This window comes from Orbicella faveolata, unplaced genomic scaffold (assembly GCF_042242905.1).
Source record: "Orbicella faveolata isolate gen_17 unplaced genomic scaffold, um_ofav_v1 contig_24, whole genome shotgun sequence".
Classification (NCBI taxonomy): domain Eukaryota; kingdom Metazoa; phylum Cnidaria; class Anthozoa; order Scleractinia; family Merulinidae; genus Orbicella; species Orbicella faveolata.
In genome coordinates this window covers 22,833,159-22,849,254 of record NW_028301552.1, presented here as the reverse complement: position 1 = coordinate 22,849,254, position 16,096 = coordinate 22,833,159, and the positions used below count along the sequence as shown (strand labels likewise).

The 16,096-nt window shown below is 39.7% G+C and overlaps 1 protein-coding gene across 1 annotated transcript; it reads right to left on the bottom strand.

Moving 5' to 3' along the window:
* Positions 1 to 139: 139 nt before the first annotated feature.
* LOC110039942 (protein dispatched homolog 1-like) lies at positions 140 to 15,824 on the bottom strand. Its single transcript, XM_020745124.2, has 9 exons — positions 15,455 to 15,824; positions 12,884 to 13,061; positions 10,928 to 12,474; positions 9,291 to 9,515; positions 7,251 to 7,376; positions 5,784 to 6,054; positions 4,320 to 4,447; positions 1,402 to 1,488; positions 140 to 1,152 (listed from the first exon to the last, which is right to left on the bottom strand). Exons 2-9 carry the CDS (start codon positions 12,945 to 12,947, stop codon positions 517 to 519), a joined length of 3,084 nt encoding a protein of 1,027 aa, XP_020600783.1. The 5' UTR covers positions 12,948 to 13,061; positions 15,455 to 15,824; the 3' UTR covers positions 140 to 516.
* Between the last annotated feature and the right edge of the window lie 272 nt (positions 15,825 to 16,096).

Here is a 16,096-nt window from a genome sequence, read left to right as displayed (position 1 = left end):
TGTATGATACTGAAACTTAGCTTCAGCTTAAGGGTGAGATTACTAAAGATGAGGTAAGGTGTTTTGAAATGAGAAAGAAACTGGCCACATTTTATGTAACCGTCGATAGCAAATACTATTCTGGAGACCAAACACTCGGTTAAACAAAACTGTTTGTACCTTTAATCGCTCCGTGAATTTCTTTGTTTACAACGCCCTCCGTTTCCTTTGAACCTTTACGTGAATAGGACGAATAAAGACCGTTGACGATAAGAACCTTGAAATACAACAAATTTAACGACGTGAAATTCGCATAGATCCGCCGAGGTACAACCTTGTGTCGAACAGTGTAACACATGCTAGAACTACCTGTGACAGTTGTCCGAGCGAAAAACTGGTAACTATAGCACAACATACCGCTGTACAAAAAACTAATGCGACAGCATTAACATTTTATTCTTCAAATGGTTTTGCTTCTGTAAATTATGTTCCTGTAAAATTAATCGATATTTACATTCCCAAGGACATAGCAAGGTTTTACGAGATATCTACAGGAGTAAATGTGCTGTTCTCTCGAGGGGGCTGGGCATGAAATCCTCGTCCATCGCATTGCTGACAAGTGACATCTGTGGGTTTCTTGTTGCGCAGTTTGTCTCTCACATAGCGCACTAGCGGTAGTATTGAACCCCTGCTGCCTTCAGGTCCTACCAGAGCGAGGACAGTGGTGAAGAAAAATAACGCGTAAAATATCGAGAGTCCAATTGTGCAAAAAATAAAGATTCCAAATTGAAAAAAGAAGAGAATTCGCGCAAACAGCATAAAAATGGACGCTCCTACGGTTGTGCACGCGCCTGACAACACAGAAATACCCACGTGACCCAGCGTCTCGCGCACCTTGTCGCCGCGCGAGTGCTTCTGGGAGCGGACGTAGCCGTCTGCGAGATGGACCACGTAATCAACGGCTAATCCAACGACTAGGGTCAGGTTCAGGGACTCGAGTATTCCGAGCTTCCATCCGACTAGTGGAATGATACCGACCACGCCAACCGTGATAAAAGAAATTGTCATACAGCATAGCAATGCCACAATCCAGTTTGTGGTCATGATTATCAACAGGGGTAGAGTAAGGCATAGACCAATGATAATGCCATTTACTGCGCTTCGAACAAGAACCTGTGAAAATGGAAACATAAAGAAGAACGAGACAGTTTTGCAGTGAAACGTAGTAACTAATCCTGAGACAGTGCGGAAGATGAACAACAGCAAGTGTGACAACTTGACTCATTGTAATGATTGCATTCCAAATTGATTAAGAGATGGCAAAATATACTAAAACATCATGAAAAAAATGAACGCAACGCAACGCAACGCAAGAAACTCAATATATAAAATACTATTTACTCAGAACTTTATTCTTCAAACCTGTTGTACTTTGATCCAATGCCACGCCAGTGCCGCCTCAGGAGTGGTCTGGAAAGCATTATCACATGATGATGGCATTGCACTCATCTGCAAACAAATTCAGTTTATTCAAAGTTGGAATGCACTTCGGCGCACGAGTTTACCCGTCTATGAATTTTTCAACAAACGTCAGGTTTTGCTACAAAAGGAGAGCACATGGGACTTTTCAAGCAGTACAACATGCGAAGATAGCGGTGGAATGAGTATAGGTGACAACACAAGTTGCTCTTAGACAAAATTCAGGAAGAGAAATAACAAAACTGTCGTCAAAGGTAAACTCAGAACTGACGGGACTGAAAGCCTGAGAAGTTAGTTTTTGAACTGCAATGTGCTTCTGGATGCACGGAGACACTGTCGCCTTGAAAATTAGAAAAGGAACGTTTCTTGTAGGATCTTAACTCAAGTGTCATTCTCTTATGCCTGATTTCATGTTACTTTTGGTTGCTTAGGGAGGTATACATATATTTTGAGCAGGGAACCATTTGATAATCATGTAGGTCCATTGCTTGTTTATTGTCCATGTTGAAACTATATGTTTAGGCAGTCACTTGAGTAAGAAACAAGACAAACAACAAAGTCGTGCCTACACTCCAGGCAGATATATAGGGCTTTGATCTCGAGCTGCTGCTTGGTTTGTCCCACAAATAACTTTTTAAAGAAACACACAACACTCTTTAACAAACATATTTCGGCGGATGCTTTATTCGGAACCCAAGAACACAGCCTAATCTAAGGTGGTTCAAAACAGTAATGTTTCCGTGAGAAGCCTGGGCTCTAACGCGCACTTCAGCACGAGGCGTCACGCGATCACCCGAGGGGTCGCGAGATAGCGCGCGAGATTTAAAGTTTGCAAAAATGGCGGCTCGAGGACTACTTCGTAAAACTTTGTTTCCGCTGACTTTAGAGAGCTGTTTGCGATATCGCTTATTTTTACCTTCGAAAACATCCATCCTTCAGGCAATTTCAAAGGAGAAAGTATTCTTTTTAACCACTGTGCTGGAACGTAAACGAAAATTGTGATGTTGGTGTTGCGATCGATCGCGCCGGTTATCAATCTAAAATACAGCAGGAAAAAACTACTCTTCCGGTTTTGTTCGTCCTTTTACTGTGCCAGTCTCACCTTCGGGTATTTATGGTACTCTTCTACTGCAGATAATGCTGCTAACGACAACAGCGAAAAAGGAAACACTATTTTCGGGTATTTGCGTTTTTTCGCGCGGAATTGCGGGCTTTACTGAGCAGCGGACCGCCTTCATGTGTGCACAAAGTGCGATCTTGCAAAGTCGAGATTTTAATTTATGCATTGAACACGCGTGAAAAATTCCTCATCCTCGAAGCTAATATCTCAAAAACTAATTCGGTGACCCTACTTTTTTAATGCAAAAAATTAGTCAACAGCAAAAGCGGAATGTACGTACGAAATGCGGAATTTTTCCAACTTGGAAATTTCCACTGTTTTAAATTTATGCAAAATCCACTCCACAATTTTTTTTAATCATTTTCCCTCTTTCTTCTTCTGTATGTAATAAAACGATTTTAAACGAACAATTATTCTTGTCACAAGGTCTAAAAAATCGTAAACGAAGCTTTCGACTGTATCGCACAGTCTTCATCAGCGATTAAAGTGAGCTCACGTTGTCACGTGAATGCAAATTGTTTAATCACGTGACAACAGATGGTCAAAAATGGCAGGAAGATCATAGCCCCTGTCTCTGTTCAGTGTTGGGCGTTGACGTCTGATATGGATGGCCTCCTTGATTTTCCTTTTGATATCTACTGACTCTTTATCAAGAATCTTGACTCCTTCCCAGTCGATCTCGTGGTTGGCCTAAGACTGGTGTTCCCGGAATGCAGATGTTGTTTGTTTCTGATGTTCACCCAGTCGCTTCTCCAGAGTTCTCGCTGTCTCGCCAATGCAATGCTCTCCGCAATCGTTGCATGTGATGTCGTATACCACGCCCGTCTTCTTTTCAGTTGGTGTCCTGTCTTTTGGATGGACTAAGATGGACCTCAGCTTGTTGTAAGGCGTGTGGTATGTGCGGATGTCTTGTGCCCTAAAGACTCTACTAAGATGTTCTGAGAGTCCAGACACATAAGGCAGGCTTACGGAGGTTGGTCTAGGTGTCTCCAAGGTGCTGTTCTCCTAACTTGTGGGGCTGGGTCGAGAAGGGACTTTAAATATCCAGCGTTTGTAACCATTTGCGAGTAGAGCATTCTGGATGTGCCGTACTTCCTTTGCCTTATCTTCCTCCTCGCTAGCAAGGTGTTCTGCTCTGTGTAGGAGGGTCCTCACAACTGAACGTTTATGATGTAGATGATGGTTGGAGGGGAAATTGAGAAGGAGGCCATCCATATCAGACGTCAACGCCCAACACTGAACAGAGACAGGGGCTATGATCTTCCCGCCATTTTTGACCATCTGTCATGTGATTGAACAATTTGCATTCACGTGACAACGTGAGCTCACTTTAATCGCTGATGAAGACTGTGCGATACAGTCGAAAGCTTCGTTTACGATTTTTCAGACCTTGTGACAAGAATAATTGTTCGTTTATTTACACACCAAGGTCAAGAATGAGCGTACATAGTCAAAAAGATTTTAATAAAACAATATAGGATCACCGGCCTAGCTTTTAAGATAAATGGAATCGATGGTAAAAAGTGGGTCAAGTTTGTTACTATGCAACAGAACAGTGCACCCTTATTTATGACTTAACCACAATGAAAGGTACAGTGGAAAGTTTCCTTAAAAAATAGCACAGCCATTCAAAGCAGTACAGTTCCAAGCCTGAAAAACCGCACCTAGTTCTAAAAGTCTCAAAAAAAAAAACAACAGAAAACTGTTTTGAGCCACCTCAAGTGTAAACAAGTTTTAGTACCTTTTGGTTTACAAATTCCTCCCAAGCATCATAGGTAACAAGTCCTTTCTTGTATCCTAAGCTACCCATAGTCATTGTGGTATGGACCTTGATTCCGGCGTACAAAAGATTGTTGCCATATTTACCACCTAAATCAGTATTACATAAATAAATAAATAAATTATCAATACCAAGATTCCAGACGAAGTAAAAGTATAGAGATGACGAAGACAGAACGTTGAGATAACTGTAAAGTGAGAGGAACAACAAATCATTTCGCCGATCTTACAGAGAGCGTGTCATTTAGTTCTCTTAATTGCAAAAGTGGTTAACGCATACCAAGTTAAAGAGCATATCGTAGTTCCCATTAAATTGACACATAATTCTGTAACATGCGCGTGAATTGTTCAGTACTCCATTAAGTTCGATCCTTAAGGGCCCATTAACCGATTTAAGCGCGCGCTCGCGCGCGTTGCTAAGGAGGTGAAATTTCACTCCCGATTACTTACGTCAGTCTGAGCGCGGAAAATAAAAACAACTCAATAACTTCCAAATTCGCTAAACATTTTCGATGTTTTTCTTTGTGTTTCACAAAATGCAAAGTAAAAAAAGTACAAGCAACGACAAAATAAGAGAAAGACAGAAAAACAAGAGCAATAGAAAGAGAAAAACTAACTCCGTGTGGCTTTGTTTGATCTTACCGAAGTGCGCTGGTAGTGTAAATTGCGCACGCGCTGATAGGGTGACTTCCAATATATATCGGGCGCACTTCCGGTTTCTTTAAATGCTAAAGGAAACGCGGTTTTCCATTAAATCCAGCCTTTTTTGACGGATTTCGATTAACGCCAACGTTGGAAACATAGCTATGCATTCCTTTTTCGAAATCATGCTTTTTTCAGAAAATTGCGAATTTTTTAATATTTTGAAATTCCCTCAAGATCCGACCTTTTAGAAATGAAACAAAATCTATGCATAGCGTAATGAGAATTTATATCAAAATATTAAATCAGCAAAAAAAAATCCCGATAAAGTAATTTGCCTGGGAGCCTTTGCGTTTTTTCAGTATTAGTCACATGACCATGGGCGTGGCCTGATGACATCATCATTAGTGTTGCTGATCATGAAAAAGTTAAAACAAATGAAATAACTCTGAACTGACTAAAAATGATGAGATTACATTAGAATAAATTTTCCTTAGCAACGGCTCGAAAAGATCGGTTAATGGGCCCTTAAATACCTTCTCTTCTAAACATAACATCATTTAAAGTGAGAATGTCCATCCAAAGACCTCCAGGGGAGTAGGGGCCAATTGATATGCAATAATTTGATTGTTAGCAAATTATCTATCCACTTCCCTACTTTTTCTTGAGAGAACTCAGAACTATGTCAACATATTTAGATCCTCTATTTTCTACATAAAAGACACTAATAATTACGTAAGGGGCAGCTTAATTTTCTTAGGGAGTACAATTTCAAAACGCTTACCTTGAAAGCTGGGTGTCTTCAACTTAGACGTTGGATCAACCTGCCCTCCAAGGAGCCGACCATAGGTGACAAAATCATCGTTGTTGTATGACGTGTTACCACGAGTCAACCAATAGCCAAGTGCCATCTCAAAGAAACGATAGTACGCTTGCGAAAGTTTCGAAGTGTTGTACAATTTAGGGTTGTATTGCATCAAGGTTCTCATTTTTTCGCTGTTTAAAGGGAAGCTAAAATCCGTACCATTTGGATATTTGGACTTTTTTGCTTCATCCTGTCGATAAAAAGAAGTGAAAAAAGGTTGATAAAGGTTACACATGAGACATGTTGCACGATACTGACTTGTTATACTAGTCTCTGACTACATAAGCCTCGGGGGAGGGGGGGTGGAGGAGGGGGGAGAGGGGGACTCCCCTATGAAAAGGTCGGGGATGGTCGTCGTCTCGCTTAGGGGTATAAATCACTTAGGGTGTTCATGAAGAAACGCCACTATTTTTATCTGTCAAAGTATATTTTAGGGTGCACTTGAAGAAATAATAGTAAAAACCGCTGTTATTTCCATTTTTAGGCTCGATTTCCGCCGGTCTCTCGAATCCGGTCTACTACCTGAACAACGGCTGGTAATCGAGTCTGTTTTGTTTGAAGTGGTATCTTTAAGGGGTCAAATAAAGCTCGAGCCACCCCCAGATTGTTCTGCTTTAGGGTTTTAATTCCAATTTTCCGACGAGGATCCCCGACCTTTTCATATGGGAGTTCCCCGGGTACGTAAGGCTGCAGAAAGGAGAATATTGGTCTCAATATTCAGAGTAAACTTACGTCATGTTTATTTGCACGACTATTCCTTCTTAATATAAATCTACTATTGTTCTTGCTCACTATCTATTCTGTGCATGTAAATAGTGTGCCTAGCAGTTGTTGAAGTTTAGCAGTGTGCGGTTGTCAACAAAATGACGGCCGCTTCTTTGCGTTTTCGAAGTGTCTGTGGAGAAGATTTAGATAAAGTTTTAAACGAGTAGTAGATTTATACTAAAACAATTAGATTATTCGCTGTCAAATTCTATGTGGGATAGTTCACCACTAAATTTTCTCCGATTCTTATTGGTTTAATTTGATCATGTGACGCAACAGTGTTTATCGGCGGAGAGACACTATCGGCCCATCGTGCCCGTCCGAGGAAAATACCCGGATAGATAGTACTCTTCGGTGAACATTTTTCTGTAAACAGGCTGTACGCATGAATGAATATTGATTGATCTGCACTTTGTGGGTTTTTGTCTGTTTTCTTTTTCAAATTTTACATTTGGCTTTCACGCCCTTTGGAAATTTGATGTTCTTAAAACTAGCATGTTTTCCCTTGAAGATTCGCTTCTTGGGTAAATATTTGTTTTAAGAACACCAAATATACTCGAGGCAATTATCAGCCGATAGTTCCTCGACAGAAACACTCTCATAATAGAGCGAAAAACTCACCTTAAGAAATGTACTCATGTCCTGAAGAAAGCAGCGTATGTCTGGCTCACCAGTAACCGCATTCCGTCGTATCTTCAACTGCTCCAGTTTATCAGCACTCAAACTTTTTAACTCTTTGCAGAAATCCTAAAGAAAAATAACCAATTTGTGTTAAAACTAATTTGTTGGTTTTATTTTCTTTTAACGAAAATCCCTAAAATTAGAATACTTCAGATGAAAAGATAGTAAATAAAGTGAAATGAGTTATTCAGAGGTACTTCTGTGGTAGTGCCTTGTCCTCGTATTTTATTTTTATCACTGACTGAATGGCTGGTAAATTCTATTATCAGTAACAAATTTAAGACCAAAAAAAAAAAAAAAAGAAGATTAAAAAAACGAAATAACAGCATGACCTCTCGCAATCCTTTGAAGAACAATGCATGATCCGACTTTGTGGATTAGCACTGAATTATCCGGGCCGAAATAGTTTTAAATCGGTTTTACTCAGCTTCTAGATATCAGCCACCGCGGAGAGGGAGACCTTTTAATACATAAGCTGATTTTAAATTAACAAGCTTGTCTTCGGCAGTTTCAAAAAGCGGTTTAAAATTTTTCACAAAGCGAAGCTACGGACTAAGTAAGTGTCTACACCAAAACATGTGACTTTCACTTGGTCGATCTCATTGAAACATTTATCGATTAATTTAAGCAACTATTGGTTTGCAAAATAGGTCGAAAGCATGAACGATTTTAAAATCTAGAATGCTTTGTGATTCCTGAAACAAAACAGGTGTGGAGTAAGCCAAAACTATAGCTGATATCCAAGCATGCAATTGAAATTGATTGTTGAACTGTTTAACAAACAACTGCTTGATTACAGTCTAGATGTGTTTAAGGTCATTTCACTGAAATAGAACCTGCACTGAGATTATTTTTGTGAAACTTTTCCTATTGATTGTTTATATTATAGGAACTTAAATTTTGAAATAAAAATGGGGGTCCCCATGTTCGTTTAGGAGCAACGGCACCTTGTTTATACCCAATAAATCCTCATAGAGCGTTTTCACATCACGTCAAGGCAGCCATATTGGTGTTCCAAGACAATGAAACAGCGGCCAAGTTGGTGTACCAAACCAATCCTGTGGGAGTTGAACTCTTTTCTTATGTAAACACTTTCTTTTGTTCCAATAAATTTGCATGGCTGCTGGTCACGTGAGTGAAAACGCTCTATAATAGCACCATGATTGTAGTCACGACTGCTTGCTAAATTCACGTTTCCGACGATTGTTTTTTTGTTCTACACTGAGAATTGGTCCATATTTATTTTACACAGAGAAAGTTATTACTCAATTTAAAACAACAGAAAAAAAATGACAGGTCACCATACTCGTTTGCGAGAAAATGATGATTTACCTCTATGGCGAGGTCCAGCCGTAAAGAAAAAGCCGCCATTTTAATGCGTGCGCGCTAATCACGCGTGAAATTATGCGCAGTAGGGATGCGCAATGCAATACTGGGGAATGACCTTAAAAAGGGAAAGCATGTGGCCAGCTTGTTAATAAGCGGAGGGAAAAGGAAGAAAAGGAATAAATCCTAGGCTCCTCCTCTGGTTTTGCCATTGCCGAATGACTGACGGACTCAATAAACTGGCTGAATGACTAATTGATTGATTGATTCACTCATCAGTGGTCAAGTGAATTGCTGATCCATTAATCTTTTTAATCTAACAGATTTGCGGACGGACGAACTTACTAGCTGACGAATAGACAGATAGACAGACAGACAGACAGACAGACAGACAGACAGACAGACAGACAGACAAACGAACTGGCCAATTGACCGACTTGCGGACCAACGGACTGACTGACTGACTTACAAACAGACGGTCATGGACTGAAAAATTGACTTACTGATGCCGCACTCACTAACGTTCTGACAGACCGACAGATTGAATTACTGACTGAATGATTTAGCTCATCGTAGTTGATTAATAAAGGACATATCTTCTCGGGAAATCTAACAGCTGCCCCAACAAAGTATTCCACTGTTAACAAATCTTACCAGCATCGCTAACTGACATGGCGGAGGGTTCAGATCAAAGCTTCTGTCCAGCACAGTGTTTCCCTTGCAGTTGAAGTCTGTGAAGTGACATTCACTGCGGTCTTGATTCTTTAAACCCCATACGATGTACAAGTTGATCACATTGTCTTCTGAGCTCGGTTTAAAGGCGACCGCCGTCAGCCGCTTTACACTGTGCCAGTTTGTTCCCTTTCCCCAAATATTAACCTACAAAAAAATGAGATCATTACAGTGCAATTCAGAATAACGGAACGTAGAAACAAGAGATTTAATGGGATCGACAAAAGTCGATATCTGCGCAAAATAGGCCAATTTCGACATTTTAAAATTCTAACTTGGCTCCGAGGTTTAAGGAATAAAACATAAGACATAAAACATAACTTATTCATCCTCGACAACGATGTGATTTTTTTTTGTTTTATTCCCCCAAGCCTCGGGGCCAAGTTAGAATTTTAAGATATTGAAAATGGCCTATTTTAGTTTAAAAAGGCTTCAGAACCTAAAAACTTTTCTTCGCGAGATCTCCCTAGAAATACGAATATTTAAAACAAAGGAAAAGATAGAACCTTGCAAGTGCATATTTAATAGGTTTTCATGATTTCAAATTTCAAACTCGCACAGTTACCTGTTTATTTAAATAAGTATCCAAGTTAAAAAAAATGTATTAAGCTACTTAAAGTAAAGATTGTGTACGCTTATGTATATTCAAATGCAGAAGAAATATTATCAGCATGAAATATAAGCAGAGCTGGGGACCTACGGCAAATAAGAACTGTAAATTATGCAGATGAAACTGCTTCTACTCTGACGGAGGCAACTGAATGTTGCCAAAAATTTAGTCTTTAACAAAGTTCTTATAAGATCGATTTTACTGTTTTAGATCAATTAAAAAATATGTCGTTTTTTCAAAAGAAATATTAAACGTTAAGGCTCCGTCCACGCTACGCGAGAAATTTGAAACGGCGTTTCAGTCTGTAAACGTATTAAATGTTTTCCGTCCATACTACACCGAAGAAATTTCAAAACGCAACAATCACCGATCATTTTGGATTTGTCTTTGAGTAAAACTAGGACAGGGAAATCACTTGATTATCGTGGCGTCATCGTCAGTTTTCCGTTTTTAAAATGCTTTCCGTCCACACTAAACCGCAAAGCTGGCGTATTCAAATTCCTTCCGTTTGAAGAACGTTTCCGAAAAGCTCCATTTTCGTGACGGATTAGTGTGGACGGTAGGCCTCACCGTAGAAATAAAGCTGCGTTTTCAAATTTCTCCTGCGTAGTGCGGACCGGGCCTAAAACGTCAATTATTCGGCCTTATGTGCGTGCTCCCACTGAAAAGTCACTGCGTAAAAAAACGCCGGAAAAACTGTAGCCACAGCAAGAGACTTTCACTTTATGTCCAGGAAACGAACTCTTTCGTTTGAATAATTTTTCGCAAGAGCCAAAGCTTCCAATTTCTGTTGAACTAACCCAGTAGACGTTGTCTCGACAATGTTGTCCGGAGAAGAAACCTCTCCTACAGAAACGGAATACACAGTAAACTGCCAGAGACAATTTACGATAACATAGCTGCTTTTACTCTGATTTCAGTCAAACCGGGGCAAAGATATCTATATTACCTGCTCCTCGTCGACCTTTATCCGTGTTGCATACGTCACTGACAGGCAGATAAACACGGTGAATACAACAATTATAATCCACCGGGTAACTTTATGGCCAACAACTTTGTCAAAGAAAACTCCTCCAAAGAGCCTGGCCACCAGTCGAGTGTGACTGCTTGAAACAGATTCCAGCGAAGAATCTTTCTCTTCTTCAATGTCTCCTGTGAGTGTTGGTGAAATCCGGTTGTCCCGTGGATTCCTGTCACAGAAAATGTGGAACACCTTGCAGCAAGGCCACTTCCAATTCTTCCAGTAGAGCTCGTGAGTAATTACAACTGTCGGGAAGAATATGATCACGGAGCAGTAGTTGACAAAGACAAGCAATGCGGAAAACGTACCGAATGACGAAACGCCTAGCAACGGCGAAAACACGTTAGAAATGAAAGCCACCATTGTTGTAAACGATGTTATGAACATGGCACCAGCTGCATGGGAGTACACATGAGAAAACCGACTGACCAGATTTGGATAGACTTTGTCCTTTGACGCACGCCAAGTGTCACAGAAGACAAATACATCATCAGCCCCAATACCAAGAATGATGAAAACGGACAACACGTGAAAAATGCCGATGTATCGGAAATCGAAGACAATTCTGTAGATTAAGTTAGCGCCAAAAAAGCTAGAAAAGATACTGAACAGTCCCCATCCAGTAATCCAAAGAGACCGAGTCTGAAACAGCACGAAAAAGAAAATAAATGCGAAACTGCCAAGCACAAGTAAGAGATCAAAAATGACTTGTCTGGACACAGCATCGAAAAACAGCGATCTGAGGTTGTAGTAAAATTTCATTTCACCGACACCTGATTCGTAAAGCTCGTCAAGCTTTTCAGCAAATGCTTCTCCCGAATGTTTTTGTGCAAAGTCCCACTGATCATCTGGCCGGTCCGCTGTGCTTTGAAAACCTTTAAAAGGAAAACCGAGGCTAAGGAATGTTCGAGTGTAAAGCGAGGTCGCGGTTTTTGAATTAATCACCGCGTCTTTACCGAGGTGATAATCTAAGATTGCTCTCGTGTGGTTCATGGATTTTGCAGCGCTTAAAACTCGGGGGATGTTATCAAATTCGGTATCGTTTAGCAACCGATGAAACTTTTGATAAGAGCCATCGAAAAACCTAATTATTGAAGTGGGTTGTTTGCACTGGCTGTTTTGCGTCTTCAAACACAACTTCTGTCGAAAAACCTCGTTGGCAAACAATTCTCGTTCGGTTTTCTGAATCAACTTCAGGTTCTCCTTGGTGAAAATGTTCCCATTTTCCATCTCGTATATCAATTGCAGCATGTCGTATTTCGCCGCTCGTTCTCCTTGAACACCGAGCGAGGCAGCGTTTAAATCGATTTGCGGGTCTTGGTCAACAAAGTTCCAAGCATCCGCTCTGAGTTTGGAATCATCCTGCTCGAGGTTAAGAGGAACTTGAGAGAAGTCCGCCGGAATAATATCATAACCAGTAGTATGAAGAATTGCTGTTAATATGATAACTGAGAAATGGGCAGCGAGGGCCAAACCTAAACAGGGGTTTAACAAACGGAAGTTTACATTAATTTACGACGAACATTTAATATAACACATATTTAGTCGTATTTCGCGGAGCAGTTTAATAAAAAGAATTGGCATCTCCAGCACCACTTGTTATATATTTAACCAGTTATTTTGTACATGAGATTCATCAATCGGTTTGCCTGTAACCAAGCCTATCCATTTAAAGAAGAACTAAAATTGAACGAACTTAACAACAGCGTCGCTTCTATTGCTAGCTTGTAACCTGAACACAACCCAGAATTCGCCTGGTAGCATGTAACCTGAACACAACCCAGAATTCGCCTGGTAGCATGTTACCCATGTCATCATCCGGGCTTGTTTCATGACTCTCGGCGACATAAACCGAAGACAAATGAAACGGAAAGGTCGACTTACCAAAGCAAAGCTTAGGACGTCCCACAATCACCTTGCAGTATGGCAAAATCTTGTTCCTGGTCATTTCAAAATGCTAGCTTGTGGCTTGAAGTAATCCAAGGATCAACTCAAACTTAGCTGTAGCAGATTTGCGATGGTGCGATGTGTTGTATGTGTTGTCGTTTCGAGCTGTTTTCACCTGCTTGGAGAACGAGCGAAACTTATTTAAATAATACCGAAGTGACGTCATAAATGTTCATTCTGGTCAAGACAGATTGACAATGAGAAACATGAAATGTCACCATCGGAAGCCTTTGTTCACTTTACAAAAGGACTTTTCTTCGTTCAATTGCAATGCATAGCTAGACTGTATTATTAAAGTATTTTAGTATGGCTGCTACAGCGGCATGCAGTCCTGTATAATTCGTCGATTGAAATCAGGCGGGAACTTTTGGTACTTAGTTATGTAACCGAAAATTCTACTAAATATCTTACAGACAATAATTTCAAATCTCGTTTGAAGTTGAGTTTCAAAGAAAGATGACCTATCATCCGGTCAGTACACGCATACAAACGAGAATAAGCTAGATATTTTGTTAAAATGTAAATAGGGAGCTTAAGGAAACCACGAAAGCAACGACAACGTCACCAAACAAAAGGCTTAATGAGCAGAATAATAACTATGTCGGAGTGAGTTATAGATATTTGTACATTTCGTAGCCGTTCGCTGCAAAACAACAACGAGAAATGACCAAGTTCTGAGTATTTTGGAGAACGTGAACCACAACAGCCAAGTTTTCGTATTTCCTTTTAGAATTCAACTCTATCATTACATATTTAGCCTGAGCAAGTTTTTAGATAGGTTGAAAAGATCTGAACGATTCCGACAAAATAAATTCAGTTTTTTACCAGGCGTCGTCCTCGGCGTCGCCGTTGTCATTGCTTTAGTTTCCTATGTCTTTTAAGCTCAACAAATTTACCTCCATGAAGTTGAAAATAGAATTTTGATGAAATGAAGAAAATGTAAATTTTTAAACCTGTCAGAGTTGGACAAACACAAAAAGGTTCCTAGCACCTGCCTGTATCTTTCAGTCTGTAATTTTAACATCACATAATCACCGGAGACTGCTGTATAGCCCTTATGAGATCAGTGTAAAATTATTTGTATTTAACTGTGATATACGAACATTATTTTATCGATACCTATCCCCACCGGGCCGCAAGATAAATACATGCACAGTGAAGCCTGTGAAAAGCATAATCATGGGATTACAGTTAGATTTTAAATTACTTAGCTTGTTATGAAGATTAATGTTAAATGTTGTAAAACATACATATAACTTCAAAAATACGTTATCAAGCATAAATGATATCAAGACCTGGATGTGAAGAGAGGAAAATTAGATTTCAGGTTTGTTGTGATTATTTGTGGATTGTTGTCTATCAACAATGACAACAATTCGGTTTACAATCGACTGACTGAAAACCAAACCAATAAGTGCGGTTGTCAGCTAAGTGCCGTAAAGCCAAAACCAAACCAATATTAGAGCGTTGAAAGTAATCAGACAATTACTTTAGTCTCGGTTTTGGTTTTACGACACTCAATCGAAAACTGCTCTATACTTGCCAGTTAGACTACTCAACCAATCTCAAACCGTAATAAAACCAAAAGCAAAGTAATTGCCTGATTACTTTTGACACCCAATTGAAAATCGCTCAAGCATCTGTTTGCTAATTTGTCTCCTTGGCGATAAACGAAAACGCTCTGCCGTTGTATTCTGGACGTGAAGCGTATATCCCTTTTATGTTTTTTGTCTCCATTTATCATTCGCCGGCAAATTGCCCTTTGTTGAACATTGCGATAAAAAATTGTCGTGATAGGGAGCTTCGGCGTCAGCAACGTCGAGGACGGCACCAGGTAAAAAATGAACTTAGATTTTACTTTTCAATGTCGCTATCATTTAGACCTGTTCAGATCTAAAAGCTTAGCTTTTCATAACCTAAATAGGTAATGACAGTGTTCATTTCTAAACGGAAATTGGAAAAATTGGCCGTCGAGGCCCATGTTCTTCAAAATACTCAGAACTTTGTCAGAGGACGGAAGACGGCTAAGAAAGGCGGTCAAGAAATGGTGTAAAGAACGCTTGTGCTAAGAAGCTTTAATAAAAACAAGAAAAACCGCATTAAAAATTTCAGAATCTTGATGATTTATTTCTTTGAGAGGATTTTGTAGTAAAGACTAACGATAAAAAATCAGGACGTTTAGAGTGAGAGTCAAAAATAGATGAAATTAGCATATATATGTATCTAACAGTAAAAAATGTCACGAACGATAGAATGCAATAAAATATGTCAGTAAGATAAGTGATAAAAATATTTACGAAGTTAAAAAGTAGACTGTTAGACTGCACAAGACTGTTTGGGTAGTGCAGTCGGGCAAAGGTCTCTTTAAAGCGTTCACATTCCTCATGAAACAACTTCCAAGTAGATGAGAGCTTAAACGCACGATAAAGCATGGTGTTCAACAGTGACCGTCGTGCAGTCTACCATCCGTCAATTCATTAATTCAAAAGGGTCTGAAGATTTACGTACCTAAGTATATGAGAAGACAGAAGCTCCAGTTAGAGTCGTGCTGCCTTTTAAAGACCAGAAATCTGCCAACGCAGTACGCAGACAGCTTAGCGACCTCATTCGAAAGATCAATGCAGAAATTAGCCCAGCGTGCACAAGTCGAAGGATCAAGGACGATATCAAAGTGAGGGAAGACAAGCCGCCCCTAGTGAATAAGCTATGCGTAGTGTATTGTCTTAAGCGTGACCTGTTTAGTGCAGGTTTTGTCGGCCTACACCAACGAATTGAAGACCACAAAGACCACAAGGATCGGCAGTTGGAAACCACCTAAGAGAGTAATGTGTAAAGAAGCCGGATGACATCGAGCAAGGTTTTAAAATTTTAAGAAAGTGTCAGGACAAACTTTACTGTCTTATTTTCGAATTGTTTTTTTTACCAACACTGAACAAACAGTGTGATTCAATTCGCATTGAATTCTTTGTTTAGATCAATGCGTTAAGTTTATTAGTATTGTTTTATTGTTTTATTGTCTCATTGTTTTAGTTCCCCTTTTTTAACTTTGTAAATATTTTTATCACTTATGTTACTCATTTTGTTGCATTCTACCGTTCGTGACATTTTTAACTACTGTGACTATTGTTGTACTGTTAGAAACATATTTAT

Excerpts from the sequence above, each read along its gene's own strand:
- LOC110039942 (XM_020745124.2), bottom strand. The coding sequence starts at position 12,947 with ATGACCAGGAACAAGATTTTGCCATACTGCAAGGTGATTGTGGGACGT. Across the intron at positions 12,475-12,883 it reads ACGTCCTAAGCTTTGCTTTG|GTTTGGCCCTCGCTGCCCAT; the intron begins GTAAGTCGACCT and ends ACCCCTGTTTAG. Across the intron at positions 1,489-4,319 it reads AGGAATTTGTAAACCAAAAG|ATGAGTGCAATGCCATCATC; the intron begins GTACTAAAACTT and ends ATTTGTTTGCAG.